General features: G+C 34.9%; 1 protein-coding gene across 3 annotated transcripts in view; it reads right to left on the reverse strand.

Annotated features, from left to right (window-relative positions):
• LOC142978708 (uncharacterized) overlaps nt 1-15,690 on the reverse strand; it is a 93,099-nt gene that overhangs the window by 39,217 nt on the left and 38,192 nt on the right. Inside the window, exon 1 of one of the 3 annotated variants that reach the window (XM_076123241.1) lies at nt 13,731-14,566. The exons of the other annotated variants lie outside the window; for them this stretch is intronic. Within the exon in view, the coding sequence (XP_075979356.1) occupies nt 13,731-14,092 (362 nt within the window). The 5' untranslated portion in view covers nt 14,093-14,566. Of the gene's footprint in view, nt 1-13,730; nt 14,567-15,690 lie in introns of those variants that run through there. 3 annotated transcript variants of the gene reach the window in all.

Here is a 15,690-nt window from a genome sequence, read left to right on the forward strand (position 1 = left end):
TATAGGCACACAGTTTCTTCAATCTAGGAGAAAGCTTAATCTTGCTTATTTCTTGTGTAATGAGCCATGTAATAAGCGACATCGACTTTACGACAATGTGACGCAACCATAGAACGCATGTTATCAGAAGCCGGAGAAATGGCGACCTTCGTCTAGCTATTACTAGTTTATATGCGGAAGTCAGGTGGAAGAATGTTACCACCTCGACAACTATCGAAAGTAAACTAGAACACTCATATCGACGGTCCCTACGTACAATAACCTAATTGCAAAACGCAAATTTTACAGGAGAGTGGTTTGAAGTTTCAAACACTTGTATTTCAAGTTCTATCAATCGCAGAGCTATGAAATTTTGCACGAAGTCTTTATTTGTTGTCTTTTATGAGAAAATAAAATAAAAACGTTAAAATATATTCATTTTATGTTCCATTGGTCACAACCGTCGTTTTAGATCGGAAACATTCCGACTAGCATTTACCTAAGTGGTACTTACTGATCTTTACATGGGGGATTGAACAACGATCTAAATTGTAACTGCCTTTTACTAAATTTTACGTTGAGTATAATATTGAATTACGGTGTTTTCATACTGGAAGCCATGAGGTAAGGGCTGATAATAAAATAAAAAGAAATATTTTATAAACTTTTTTTATTAAATTCACAATAGGCAACCTTTTTCTTTATCATAAAGATATATAATATTACATTAATATGCCTTCACTTAGAATCTCATCTGTATCCGTATGTTCAAAATCTTACTTACGCAAAAGAAGTGTGGGATGCATTGACAATAATTTTTGAAGACAAGGGAATAAATAGGCGCATAACTCTGATGAATTGTCTCTTGGATGAGAAACTGGAAAACCACCGATCTGCTGTCATGAGTCACGCTCAAAAGCGTAAAGAAATCAATCAAAGTTTCGATGACGATTTGGTTGCCGTGGTACTTTTGCGAGGTATACCTGATGTTTACCGACCATTACGGATGGCACTAGAGCATTCAGGAATGAAGATTACTTCTCAAAATGTTCGGCAAAAGCTTCTACAAGAAGATAGCGCTCAGAGCTCTTCAAATGAATCCTCGTCGAACTCGGCTTTAGTAGTGAAGAAACAAAACAAAACAAACAACTGCTTTTAATGTGGAAAGAAAGGTCATAAGAAGTCCGATTGCTCGATGCTGGACAAGGATGTGGTGCACGCTTACCAACGGTTTCCTCGAAGTCGAAGAAAGTTGCGTTATGCTGTTCAAGTGTTCACTGTCGGTGCACACATCCTTCAGCCCCTTGACGTTTTATCTCGATAGTGGAGCCTCGACACACATGAGTTTTCAGAAGCAGTGGTTTAGAGACTTTAAGGTTACTGATAAGAATGTTGTGACGTGTGCAAATGATGATAGAATGTCAAGTGAAGGCAAAGGTGATATTATAGTTAATGTGAAAGGAGTTTTGTTAACTGTAAAAGATTGTTCCTTTGTGCCTGGCTTGAAAGTTAACCTTTTGTCGGTATCTAAGTTGGTACAGAATGGATGGAGAGTTATTTTTGATTCTAATGGCTGTAGGATGTTTCACCAATCGATAAGCGAGATAACGAGTAAACTTGTGGTTACTGCTAGTGAAGTCTCAGGTTGTTGTTTTGCTATTGTAGATGGTGCTTTGGCTACGGTTCTAGTTGAAGACTCGTTGGCACTTTGGCATCGTAGATTAGGGCATGTTAACTTGAATGATTTACGGAAGTTGCCTAACATCGAGGTTGGAGGTAAAAGTGTAATAGAACCTTGTGCTGCTTGTATAAGAGGTAAGGCACATAGATTACCTTTTCCAAAGGGTGAAGCAAGGTGAGCGAAAGATAAACTCAGTTTATTACATGCTGATTTGTGTGGTCCCATGTCGGAACGTTCTTATGGTGGAGCTCGTAACATGTTCGTAATAGTAGACGATTTCACTAGTAAATTTCTTTCTCAGGGAGAAGTCTCAAGCTTTGAACTTTTTCAAAGACTTCGTGAGGCATGTGGAGAACGAAACACGTCTGACAGACCCAGACAGTATTGAAGATGCGGAGGAGAGCTCAGACTCAGCAGATGTGGATACAGATCCTTGTGTTGAATCTGTGGAGCCTGTGAATTCAAATGAATCTGATGCTGAACATTGTGATACAAGAGTCAGAACAGTAAGTGTGAATATTGAGGAAGAGCCTAGGTATCCTTTGAGGAATAGGCTTCGTAGCGTACAAAGTGGACTATATTGCTACAACAGTACATGCAAGTAAGAGGAAGAACCACGTTCGTACAAAGAAGTCCTTCGAAGACCTGATAGCCATGAGTGGATAGCAGCGATGAAGCGGGAGTTGGAGTCCATGAAGGAACACGATGTTCGGAAGGTGATTGAGAAACCCCCTGGAGCCAAAGAGAAGACGTCGGTTGTGGCGATTCCAATATTTCTGCTATACTTGAATCTGACAGTATTTTATCACCGAGCAAATTTGAAGCTAATGGAGCAGAGGGTGACGTAGGACTCATTTTTGCATGGATTTGAGCCAGATCTTAGTGTTCATCTTTTGATGCTAGCGAAAATGGACCCGAAAAAAATAACAAAAAACAACGTAAAATAACAGAAATGGTACTTACTTACATTTTAAATTAAATATTCCCGATGTAAAATAACTTAAGTGGCAGTTACTTAAAACAGTAGTATATGTTCTCCCACGTAAAAACACTTATGTAACACTTAAGACTTTTTGATTCAAAACATTCCCAAGTAAAATAACGTCACTACCAAAAGCGACTAATTACGTCGGAATTGAATAAAGCTTGTTTAGATTACCAAAAAAGTAATTTAAGTTGATAATGTAATTAAAAATAAACTTTTTCCTGACTAATAATTAAAGTTAAAGAAGGTACAATAAAATAAAACGTCAAATTCAACTTACCTGATGATATTTTGATGGTTTTACCTTTATCTTTTACATTTTTCATTTTCTTTTTTGCGCGAGCGCAACAAGCCCGCATGTGGGAGTTACGGGGGAGGCGCGCGGGGGTGTTGTTGACTTGCCAATGTAAAATGTCTTAACTCTCACTAGTGACATTTTACATTGGAAGTGTTGTAGTTCTGCGGTTTGTCGAGTGTTGATTTAGGGTAGAATTAAAGCATTTTTACTAATTTTTCTTTACTCAATCGAAAGTATATGACAACCGGAAGGTCACGGAAACAAAAAAGGCAAATCCCGTAACTACCACTTGAGGGAATGTACGTAGGGACCGTCGATATGTTAAAATCGGTTGACCTGACTCACTGTTCAAACAATCAGATAATCGAATTAACTGTAAGGACAGATAATTTGGTGTGAGTCAATTTACATAGACAAGAGGGAGATTTGTCATAAATAGCTATCTATAAATATGGTCATCAACTAAAAGAGATTATAACCAAATCTTGTTTATGTCGCTTCAAATAGCACATGATTCATATTGAAATATTATCAACATTTTTATCTGTACACACACGTGTAAACATTTTCATTACTTTGGTCTATGTTAGTTCAGACGAGATCAACATGGATTATCTACTCCAGATAGCTGTTATCGGGAAAAACAGAGCCAAATGTCTGGAACTAAGTTGTTCGAAATACGTCATTTCCTCATAGGGCGCCTGTTTTCAATTTAAAAGATCGTATAGGTACTTCCCGACCGCACAAATATCTATGCGACATTAAAATATTAGACCGGAGATTGCAACCGCGACCTGAAACTGGAAGCCGACCCCAATACACTTGGGAAGAGACTAGGATGATGAATTGCCGCGGCTTTATATAGAAAGCGGACACATCGCAAACAGCGCGAACTGGGTCATAATCCTTTTCATTTTTAATTCTTTGAAGAGCATACTAGTCGGGTAAATGGAGAACCTATTAACCCTTTGTATGGAATACAAAGATGTGAATGAATGCTGGTCTGACCTACGTGCGTAAATGGTTTGCTGCTTTCAAACATTGAAAAGAACAAAATTCTTAAGCACTACAGTTCCTTCAAAACTAGTAATCATATTCACGCGTGGACAACGCATAAATAATCATTAAATAATTAATAAACTTACTATTTTTTTACTAAAGTGGTATTTTGTAAAGAAGTCAGTACTATGATTGGTTTCTTCTGAGCAAAATAACATGCACGCCTCTTAACCTACTATTCTATTACGACAGTTTAAATCAGACGGGTTCAAGGTAATCTTACTACGCCAAGATGTTTGCTGCAGAGTTAAGTAACACTGCTTGAAGTTCTTGGGACTTCGAGCCGTGTTACTTCATTATATTTTTATACTAGAAAACTTATTTACTCCTTACGTATTCTTGAGTAATTTAGGCACCAAGATGGTAGAACTTAGTTGTTGTTTTCCTTTAATAAATACTTAACTAACGAATACTTATAAGCAGTTTCTAATTATATGCAGCCAGTAACTGGCTATGAAGACGATCCAACTGAAATGATCTTAACCAAAATCAACTTCCTGGTCCTCGACTGACGTCAAATTGTTTTCACAAACACGATGCCCTACATTTAAATCTGATTCTGCAATAAAACTTCGATTGACGTATGTGCTACCATTAAACAGTATTCTTGCAACTGTGGATCAATTCGCATAAACCAGTTCCAATCAAAATGCAAATGTAAGCAAATGAAACCTGTTTTATAGTTTTTGCAACATATGTTTTGTGTTATGTTTCGAATATTATAACTAAGAATATTACATAAACAGGGATTTGGAAATCTTTAAATATAGCAATCGTTATCTGAGTAATCTTTATCAGGTGATCTCGTACGATCAATCTGGCGATACGAGTACCACTTTAGATCCGCATAGTAAATGTAGCAATTCAGTCCTCGATCAATAGACTAGTCAGCTAATCGATTGCTAGTCTAAACCAAAAACTATAATGTAAAAGATAAAGAAGTATAGAACACCAGTCAGTTGAAAATAAAGGAGTTTCTTAAATGTTTACAATGCTTTAAACTACCTAATTTATTATTGCGCTTCTGGTTACTGTAAAACTCACTAAATGCTTCTGAGAAAATTATGTTTTTCTCAACTAAATGCGAAACTTCTCTTTAGAATATAGTCGATTTCGAAAACTATCATTTACTGTGACTGAGCGAATTTCTAATCGACTTGTCTGTTGTTATCTGACTGTTGTTGTCTGACTGTTGCTGTCTGACTGTTGCTGTCTGACTGTTGTTGTCTGACTGTTGCTGTCTGACTGTTGTTGTCTGACTGTTGTTCCGAATTGTTCATTGCTGTCTGTTTCGCAAAATCTACATGCAAACACTAGTGCCCAGACTCAATTACTGTATTTTTCAATGAACAAATTGGTTAGGTTACGTTAGGTTAGGTTTATTATTTAAAGAATACCTATACAATATAGCAGTTATTAGTAGTAATCTAAAATATCATTAGCATTTCATGTTACGGTATGTAGTGATTTCCGTTTTACATATCTAAAGATACCGTGTGTCAATTGTTAAGATTATGCACGTGGTTTTAAAGATATACTGTCATATTTACTGTTATCTATATCAGACAATATCAGGGTGTATCGATATGAAGAACATACCGAGAATAACTTGCCAAAGGCCTTGTAACGTCCTTAAGAGACGGTCGTGCTGTACTCTCTAAAAATATTTATTAAATGAAAAAATAGTGTCGCATTAAATAAGTAATGCGATCCCCAAGAAAACGATCTCGAAGACAACGCTACAGAGGTTAACAAACTAATAACAGATTCATAAGCGTAGAAATTACATCACACACTTAGAAATAATTAAAGAACAATGCGTAATATTCTTCATCAGTAAAACTCTTAAAAGCGGTCTAACAGCGCCATAAAGTTTGCCGAGCAATTGGTCCATTTGTGCTAAAAAGCTTTCAGAACCGAATAAATTCTGCCCAACAATTCAGCCATATAATTTTGAATTCTAAAAACAAAAGGGACTTTCCAATGTTTCGTAACATGGGATCGTAATTCTTATTTTACGCACTCGTGGTTAGTATGCGGTAAATTAGGCCCGGTCGAGATCATAAAATTATACAGTCAACGTCTAAACAGCGATCAACATAGCTTTTTAAACACTAAACAGATTTGCTTAATACTGTAATCGTATCGAGAATTTTATTAAAAACGTCAGCATTTTTTACGTTTTTTAAACTGCCGGGTATTTAGAGGATCAGCATTAATAGACAGGAAATAAAACAACTGGGATAGGCGAGTTCCTAAGCACGTGGCGCACTTATCTCAAGAATCGACCGAGAGAGCAACCGTTGGAAACTTGCCAACTTCCATACACGAAGTAAACGCTATAAGAGGAAACAATATATACCGAAAATCGTCGCACCCGACAAATTTGAGTAGTAGTAGCAGATCAAAGAGGAACGTCGCGACTTACTCATGTTTAATTCAGTAGGTTGCTTAGTCACGTATAAGTGCGATGGCCTTGGCACTGGCTTCATATTCTCTAGGAAAATGGTCACGTACGATAAAGTTTGGTGAGTAGACGTTACGATACGACGACGGCGACGATCGAATGATTAAACATCTCTCGTTCGTAACATGACGGAAATCATATTTGAAGAAAATATTGCTGTGATAAATTGAGAATCGAATGTGTTACGAAAGAGCTACCTACATAATAAAATAGATATTATTGAATATTGCAGACGAGTCACGTAATTCATTCGTTCTGACGAATACGAAGGAAAAGGCGTGAATCTTTAACATACCATAAAACAGATCCGTTGGATATATAAAGATATATAATTATTATTCATATAGTATCTGCATTATGGATCGCAAAAAGCGAATTCGAATAAAAGTGGTATGACAAACCAACTAAAATCTATTTTATCATCCGGTAATTACAATCCATTTTCTGTAGATAAAACAAATACGTTGTTGTACAAAATTTAACTGAGATAAGAACCATTATTGTAACAAAATTAGTTTAATTAAATCATTGTTTTGGAAGTCATCAAAAACGGATTATTCTATTCTTTCCAAGAATAAACAATATAATTACCTTGCTAACTATAAAATTTGCAGACATCGCAATTATTTACTTGATGTCTTACACACACCAAGACGCAAACAAAAAAGCTCCCCACGTATTAAAACTAACCTTTTTCACCGAATATCTTAGATGATATTGAACTTTAGACATTCGCGCATAGCGTGATTACGAAAAAAAGTTTTATAGCTATAAAAGTTGATTTGAAATAAACCGGAGATTGAAACAGCTAACAAAAACGCAAATGATTTTATATCAGCTCGTTAACATTCAATTTTTGATTCTCACATTCATTTATCCAAGTATTGGTACCTTTTCCTTGGAAGATGACTCTTGTAACCGCTTAAGATGATCCCCAATCAAGTAACTGAATCGTTTGAAATCCTAAGACTTGACGAGAACTTTGAAGTGCACCGAAATTGGCTTTTGTCACATGCTAAAGTAAACCGAAGGAAGGTCATAGCTAAACAATCCAATTTTTAAGAAGGGCTCTTTAAATTCGACCCATAATTTCCACAAGGTTGAACTGAAACCTTACAGTAATCCAATAAGTTCTGGAACCTCTTTTGATATTGCTACAACCAAATCCTTTAAAGGCAAGTTTTTTGTTAATACACGACATTTTATTACATACTTTATTTATAGAACATTAATATTTCCAAGGTTAACGACATCATGCGATTATATTATATTATAAAACATATAATTGGTCATAGTAAAGGGATATTCCTATTGACCAATTAACTTTTGCTTAAACTAATTATTATTCAGATAAAATCAGACAAATAGAGGACAATGAAAATGCACTGCTTTTCTTAGTGAAAACATAGAATACAAAACAAGAATGATATATTGTTAAAAACTACCTGATTACGTGTTGCTCTAGAGGAACTGAATGCCAATAAATCACATCTTAAAAATTGTTTAGATATATGAAGCTTAATAGCGGTGAAAACGAGTTAATTGTAATTTACCCCCTACGTTTTTGTAGACTAATGAAATGATTACGAACTTGCCGTCGAATGAAATTTAGAATTGATATAACATATATTATTATAATTGCTTCTAACGGAAATCATCAACGGTACTCCAAGGGCCTCTCTTTTATTCATCAAGAATGACATCATCTGCACGGGACCTGAATTCATATCAAATAAGATCGCCAACACAAGTTGTTGAGTCAAGAGCTTGAAGATAGGGAAGATAAAAGGGAAAATTAATTGGACCGCAACTAAATGAGACGCCCTGTTAGGAAACCGACAATTTAGAAATATAATTATGTAAATTTTAAACGTACCAGATAGATGGTAGAACGATAAAATATGAGTATCGTATGGCAGAGACATGAGAACAGTGATGAAATAGTATGAATTAGAAATTGCAGAACAAACATTAAGGATCGATAATGGGATATCGATGATCAATAAGAAAATATAAATATGAGAAGGCATTACTTTCCATGCCCGCTTTTCATAAACTGCCTGATGCAACTAAATTCAAAGCATGTATGTGTATGATACGATGATGATTACAGAACACCCGCACGTCTGTTTTTGCATGATGAAATGCAGTTTGAAATTACGTCCAAACAAGATTTTCCCAAGCAAACAGTTAGCATTTAAGGTTCAAAGATGGTAATTTGCGTAGAAGTGGTGAAAGTTTTCAAGTCTGCAGTAATCATATAGCGGATTGCAACGTTCTTGTGCAATAGAAAGAGCAATTGGCTAGGTGCTTTACTAAATGGTTGGTACTTAGGTTAATCGGTCCACGCCATTGCAAAGGCTAAAGGCGAACGGCAGGAGTTGTTTGTTCATAAAGTAGCACATGCATGTTAACACGTTGGTTTCGGATGTCATGCGTGAAACGTTCAGACGGTTTTACCCTCTGGTTACAAGTATTCGTCAGTTTTAAATTCTAACCAACTCGCATTTAACTCGAGAAAGATATTTACAAACCACTACAGTGAGCAAAACATAAATAACTCAAGGCAACTGAAATAGATTAGAGATAAAATAATTTAAAACACTCAATAAATTAGATATTTCCTTTGAAGTGTCAAGTTATAGTGAGCTGCGTCGTTCGATTCATTAAGCGATCATTTATAAAACAATTTATCCTGGCCTTAACGTACCGGTTATTTTAGTACTGGCGTTCAGTGTAAAGTAGGTCGACAACACATGGTAAGAATCTATCATAAAGTTACGACACCGGTGCGCGTACATTATTGCTTTACCGAAATACCTTCCTTTTATGGTCTAAAATGTAGAGCATTGTACGGAAAAATGTCTGTATTCAAGAATGCTGTGATACAATAGAAGAATTTCAGAGTCATTTCACTAAATTCGTAATAGGTAACGTGAAGTTTTATATTTATATTCGTGCAGACTGTTTCGTGACGATTTTCGTGTAGTTATTATATATGATTATGAACGTTAAATAGTTACGACTTTCTATTTTTACGAATTAAATTAAAGAACGTTCACGCAAATTATTTTTTTTTTTTTGAACACGACTGAATTCAACGTGTTGCAAAACAAATAAGATACTCGTTACCTTATTTTGTGACCTCTAAAAGTGCATCAAAAAATGGCTTGAAAACCAGACTAGGTTTTGCAATCTACATTTGAAGAATTTCATCAACTAAATCCTATGGAAAAAACCATTATAAACATAGCTGAATAGCGCTATAACACGTCATTTGCATCCGAAACTAGCAGTTTTGAACATTGATATTATATCTGCGATACTTATTATTAACGTGATCATTATTATATTACAAAAAAAACATTCTTAAGCAAGGCAGTTTTGTTGACCACTATCAATCGTTGCCATCCGCATAGAAACAGCGATTTGTTTAGCATAATATTATTGATCAGCGTTGAGCGTAGGTCTGTCTGTAATATTTCAAAAGAAGTAAGGTCTTGCAGTATGAGCGAATAAAATCAAATTTAACTATAATCTAAATAATTGCCACAGAAACGTTTTTCTTAGATAGGTAGGTACATACTTTTATAAATAGATAAAAGTTTGTTTATCTAAAAAAACTGTCTTTCAGTTTCGAAGATTGTGGTGAGCATTATCGAACGATGCGGTGCCGTTACAATACTGTATTTTGATTGAAGCAATCTTTCAGAGCGTGTGTAGTCGGCATAACTTTTATATCGTAGAAAACATTACAGATAATCTGTATTTCATGTTGAACAATTTACTATTTTATCCAAGAGTAAAACCGTGGTCTATTACCGGTATCAATATTTTTTGTGTTTTATCTCTTGTCAACTTTATTTAGAACATTTATCGCTCAGTGATAAAGTCACACTACAAAAACAAAACAATAACGAATTATCTTTGCCAATGACGACATTTCATGGTTCACTTCTGGTTTTACATTAAAATAAATCTGAGTATTAAATCATAGGCAAACAATTACTGTTGAGAATTTTTGACTAAAAAATGCTTTAACAACGTCATGACAAAACTGGATTTTTAATGTGGGAGATACTAATTTAGCATTGAAAACATGTTCATAAGGTTAATATATCTATGTAGCTAGATATAATACTGATGTTTTACATGGATTAATTTCTATATTCATCTGTTATATTCAATTATTTTGTAACCGTGTAAATTTCTAAAGATTTCTTGTCATGGCATGCTATGGCGTAATAACTTCATGTGTGTCTAAAATTGTTTTTCATCGATATTCAAAACCGATTTCTGTGAGATCGCTTTGTATAATGGCTGTATTCATTGAGTTACACCGTTAAAACTGCCTAACAACCGTTAAGTTTTTAATTGTTTGTCACGTTAACGTGCTAAAAATGCCTTCAGGCATTTGTGTCGTTGCTGTTTTCTCATCGGCAGATAAATTAGCATAAACGAATGATGTACCCAAAAGAAGACATCGCCAGCATCATTCTTTAAAATGAGTCTAAACCAATTTGCCATCAGAACAAATTTTATTCAGCTGGAAAATTGGTCTCTGGAGCATAGCCACAAACCACAACCCAATTTCTTTGTAAATAAATTCAGTTTACGTTATTACGTTGCTATCACCGCAACTAACGATCAGGAATACGGTCATTATAGACAAATTGAGTATCGAAATATTGCGGCCAAAATTAAGCAAGTTCCCTTTAAAAACATCGGAGTTAACACATCGGAATGAATAACTTTGACAATCGTTAGGAAAGAGTCAACCTCGTTAGGTGGAAGTCGCTCACCCTTGACAGCTGTAGCGTTCAAGGCCGTAGCATAGGGGGAAGGAAGCAACCCCTACCCTGACGAACCAATACATGAACTAATAACTTTTAAACGTGTTGGTAATCCTCTATTAAATCGAGGGCGAAGTAATCCATTAAGTAAAGGGTAGTCTTTCGCCTTTTATTTTTCCAGTCTCGTCCTTGACTACTCTCTTGAGAGAACAGGGGTATTGAAAACTACGTCATACGCAATATTAAGAGCGCTTGATGACGCGTGACGGAGATATTGTTATAATTTCGTGACGTCATAATACAAAGGGTGGGCGTACAATTATTTATTTTAGTAGGGCAGAATTTTGCTGATAAAATTGTAAATTTCAAGCATGCTACTTTAATTAGTGAATTCCTATGTGAACCTATTTTTATATTCTTTAGTTATTTCCTACGTCACAAGATTCTCTATATACAATGGACTTATTACCATAGCAGTTATATTTAGCGAATGTTGAAACATTATTTTGCCTGTTTAGGTCAAGTACCTGTCAAGATTGAAATATTTTTCCTCTAAATATACCAATTTAAACTATAGCCATATATTATTTTTTTTTATATCAGTCCTGTACCTACACTTTACTTAGAAATAAGTCATACATTTGCTTCACAGTCATGAGATAATATTACCATACTGATTCATGGCGGCATATACTTATTTTCGGAAGTGAGCAAAATGCAAGCACATTGCAGCCAGATTGCACAAATCATTTCCACTTCCGTTCTGTGTGTCGCCTAGTAACAAGTGAAGGATAATGCTAAAGTAAATAATTATACCTACATACAGTATAAAATACTCCGATTTCCTTAACAGTAGGTATTGTTTTTATTTAGCAATTATTCAGTGAGCACTAATTAAATAGGAATGTAGGTCAAAACTGTTTGTTTTCGGGCGAGTCAGTTAGATTTGTAAAATCGTTTTATTTAGAATTTGTATTAGGTATTTTTGTTGCAAACAAACATCTTTATCGTACATATGCTTTATACCAAACCACTCTATGGCACAGTCATGAAGAAGCCTACATTAGTATGAGATAAACTGAAGCAAACACATATTCCTAATTCTATCTAAACATACCAGAAAAAAACATATGATCTATTATAAAAGCTATGAAGTTCCTAACCCACACGTGGACAGTGTGGACTTCCTTGTCCAAGAGCAGACCCTTGCTTAGCAGTAGGATAGTAATGGGTTAAATAAAAGTTAAAAAATAAATATTCAAAACAATTAAGAATAAATTATTGTCAGCCATGTCCTTTATGCATGTATGAGATTAAGATCTAATGAAGTAATGACTTATGTTTCCTAGAAGTCTGTTGCTATGTTACAGTAGCCAAGAAAATGATTCAATCGGTAATTTTATGTACTTCTTAGAAGCTTGTAGATATAAAATGCTTTAACATTATTCTGCTTATACCTAATTAAGTTTGTACCCACTTGCCAATTGTACAGGAAAAAGTATTGTATTTAAAGACAAAGATTATACAAAACATTTTAGTAACTAAAGTATTTTGTTTCAAACAAAAAATGTCTGTATTTTTCTTATTGAACAAGTAATAAATTAAGTAGGTATTGGGTCAGTGTGTATTGTAGTACAATAATATATGTCGTCCATAAAATTATTGAATTATTACTTTACTTACCTAGCATATAAAATAAGAGCAATCATACAATATATTATTATTTTCATTATTAATGAACTAGGTACATAAAGTCTGATTTGCCTTATTATTCTTAGGATTACCGAAAGGGTAACCTGTGGGACAACCATAATAATGTATTGAACATATTTGTTACTTTATCCTTACAAAGCATTCAAAGGGCTTAACCCTTCCAGGAATAAAATAATGTGTATTTCAATCAGACAACATTTAATTTTTAAATAGTTTATGTCATTTTACAGTGGAATCCCAGTGAAAGCAGAAAGCATTGTTTAAAGAGCTTATCCTTATACACTTATATTGTAATGGTTCTATACGGGTATAATCAATGTTATACTAGTGTTTGCCTAATTTCGAAATAGTTAGGTAGGTAGTACATTGTTTCTAAAACAATAAGAATAAGGATACTATTGGTTAAACCATTAGGAAAATACTGATTTTATTGTTGTACAATAGGTTTGAATACCATTTTTGAACTTATTTACCTAGGTATTAGCGCTAGGTATTATGTGAGTAACACTTCAAATTAGTTTTTTTGATTATCCTACCATTCAAATGCACACTAGTAAATAAAAGGTATTCACTTAAATGAATTGGTTACTATAAAAAAATATTGTAATTATTTTAGATGAAAAAATGTATTTGGTCTGATTAATACTCCAATATTCCTCATGTTTGGAGGATGCTTACAAAAGGTGATTGCTCAATAGTAATATTATTATACATAGGCAGTTAATTCAATAAGAAAAGATAATATAAATAATTACCAAGTCTTCCTAATGGTCAAAAGTGGTACCTTCCCAGGCCTCCTTCCACCTGCATCGGTAATGACGGAGAAACGGTCACTGAAGCTCCGCTTAACGTCTGAGAACCTGCTCCCAGATGATAACCTTAATGACTTCCCAGTCACAAGGGCTTGAGACTTCTTTCTACGTAACTCTATGGACTGATCCTCTTCGCTTTCTTTCTCTTTGGCTTGAAGGGATACTTTCTTACGTTCTTTTGTGTATTTCAAATTAGAATCAGACACATTCCCGTTTATCTCACGGTTTTTACTGTATCCGTGCTCACCGTCTCCAAACCCTTGGACGAAACACAGCATAATTTCATCAGAGTAGGACTCCTTCATCTAGAAGGTCATGCCTAATTCGATAAACCTAATAAGTAGACTCCACACAAATAAGGTCACTACAGTCAGCGATTCGTTACGAAGTTTTGATTTGTTACGAAAGCGAGTCCGCAGACATTTTCAAATAAGAAAACAGAAGAGACTTCCCAAAATATAAGTTAAGATATATTTTTACAGTACGAAATTGGGTTGAAGAAGACACACTAAACGTCAGTATTTATGAAACACTTGGACCACATAAGTTAATTCAGTAATACCAGAATTATCTTTCACAACACTGTCTTAAAATGATAACACAAATTCACGAGAGTTTGATTATTCCCAAATTTTATGTAGACCGCCGAAAATTTTCGGGGTGAAGTGACATTTTCATAAACGTTCGGTGACCGCCCGCAACTCGCGTTTCGTTCGAAAACACAATTTAACACAGCGTCGGCTGTTTGCGAACTGACACCGGTTTGGCCGCCCCCACTCGGCCTAGCCACGCCGCCAGTTACAACTGCGCGGCGCAATGAATGAAGAATGTGACGTCGCCTGAGCTCGAATGATCGTGTGCCACCTGAGTGGTTCCCATTTTTTTAACGATGTGTTACTTAATTCGTAAATAATCTCAACGTTTATTGCCATTATTTTTAAAACCTTACAACAATGCTACTAACTGTCTAGAATGTCTACCTACCTACTTTGTAAACCAATATAATATGACAGCGGTTTACTATTAAGTAGGTAAATAGGTAAAATTGCAAAAGTTTTCAGAAACTTTTTTAAGCATTAAACTGTAATCATTAAGGGCTAACAAGTGATCTATAGCTTAAATTTTTTGTATGAGTTAATGTTTTTAATAATAATTTAGGGGGTATTGCGGGTAGGTAGACAATAAAAACTTGTATTTTAACTGCAGCTGTCAACGTCAAAATTGGGAACTGAGCATTTTTTCGACGTTGACAGACACACCGGAACGACCAATTTGAAATTGGTCTCAGACACAAAATCTAATGAAGTTGCAGTGATAAATGGATATTTTTGAAGCTCATAAATACTCAAAATGCACTGAAACTACACAGATTAAGGTAAAAAATTAATAAAAAAATAACTCAACATGTTGGTTATATTAACTGAACGCTTGGTGCAGTAGTTAACGTGGTCACCTCGCCGCCAATGAAATAACCGCCGCGTGCTATGGGTTCGAATCCCACCCGGTACATATACCATATATTTGTGTGATGAAGACGAGTATCTGCTCTGAGCCTGGTTGTTAAGTTATCTATTTATGGAGGTTTTTGGGATCGTTTGAAGTATGTTTATCTGTTATTTGTTACCATAGTAAGAGCAAGCTCTGATTAGTTTGACATCAAATGACCGTGTGTGAGTTGTCCAATGATTTTTACTATTTCTTGTAAACATGAATGATAAGATAATGCAAAATACGACGTATTGTATACACACTGAATGTAAAATGACGGGTAAAATCCCATTGCGTGACAATTTATTTCGATCGATGGCAGGAACACCATATAGAAAGAGGGATTGCCAAGGTTACCGGGAAGTAAACTCAGACAATATATTCGTTGTTTTGGGAATAAACAGGTAACTAATTT

Source organism: Anticarsia gemmatalis, chromosome 15 (genome assembly GCF_050436995.1).
Source record: "Anticarsia gemmatalis isolate Benzon Research Colony breed Stoneville strain chromosome 15, ilAntGemm2 primary, whole genome shotgun sequence".
Taxonomy (NCBI): domain Eukaryota; kingdom Metazoa; phylum Arthropoda; class Insecta; order Lepidoptera; family Erebidae; genus Anticarsia; species Anticarsia gemmatalis.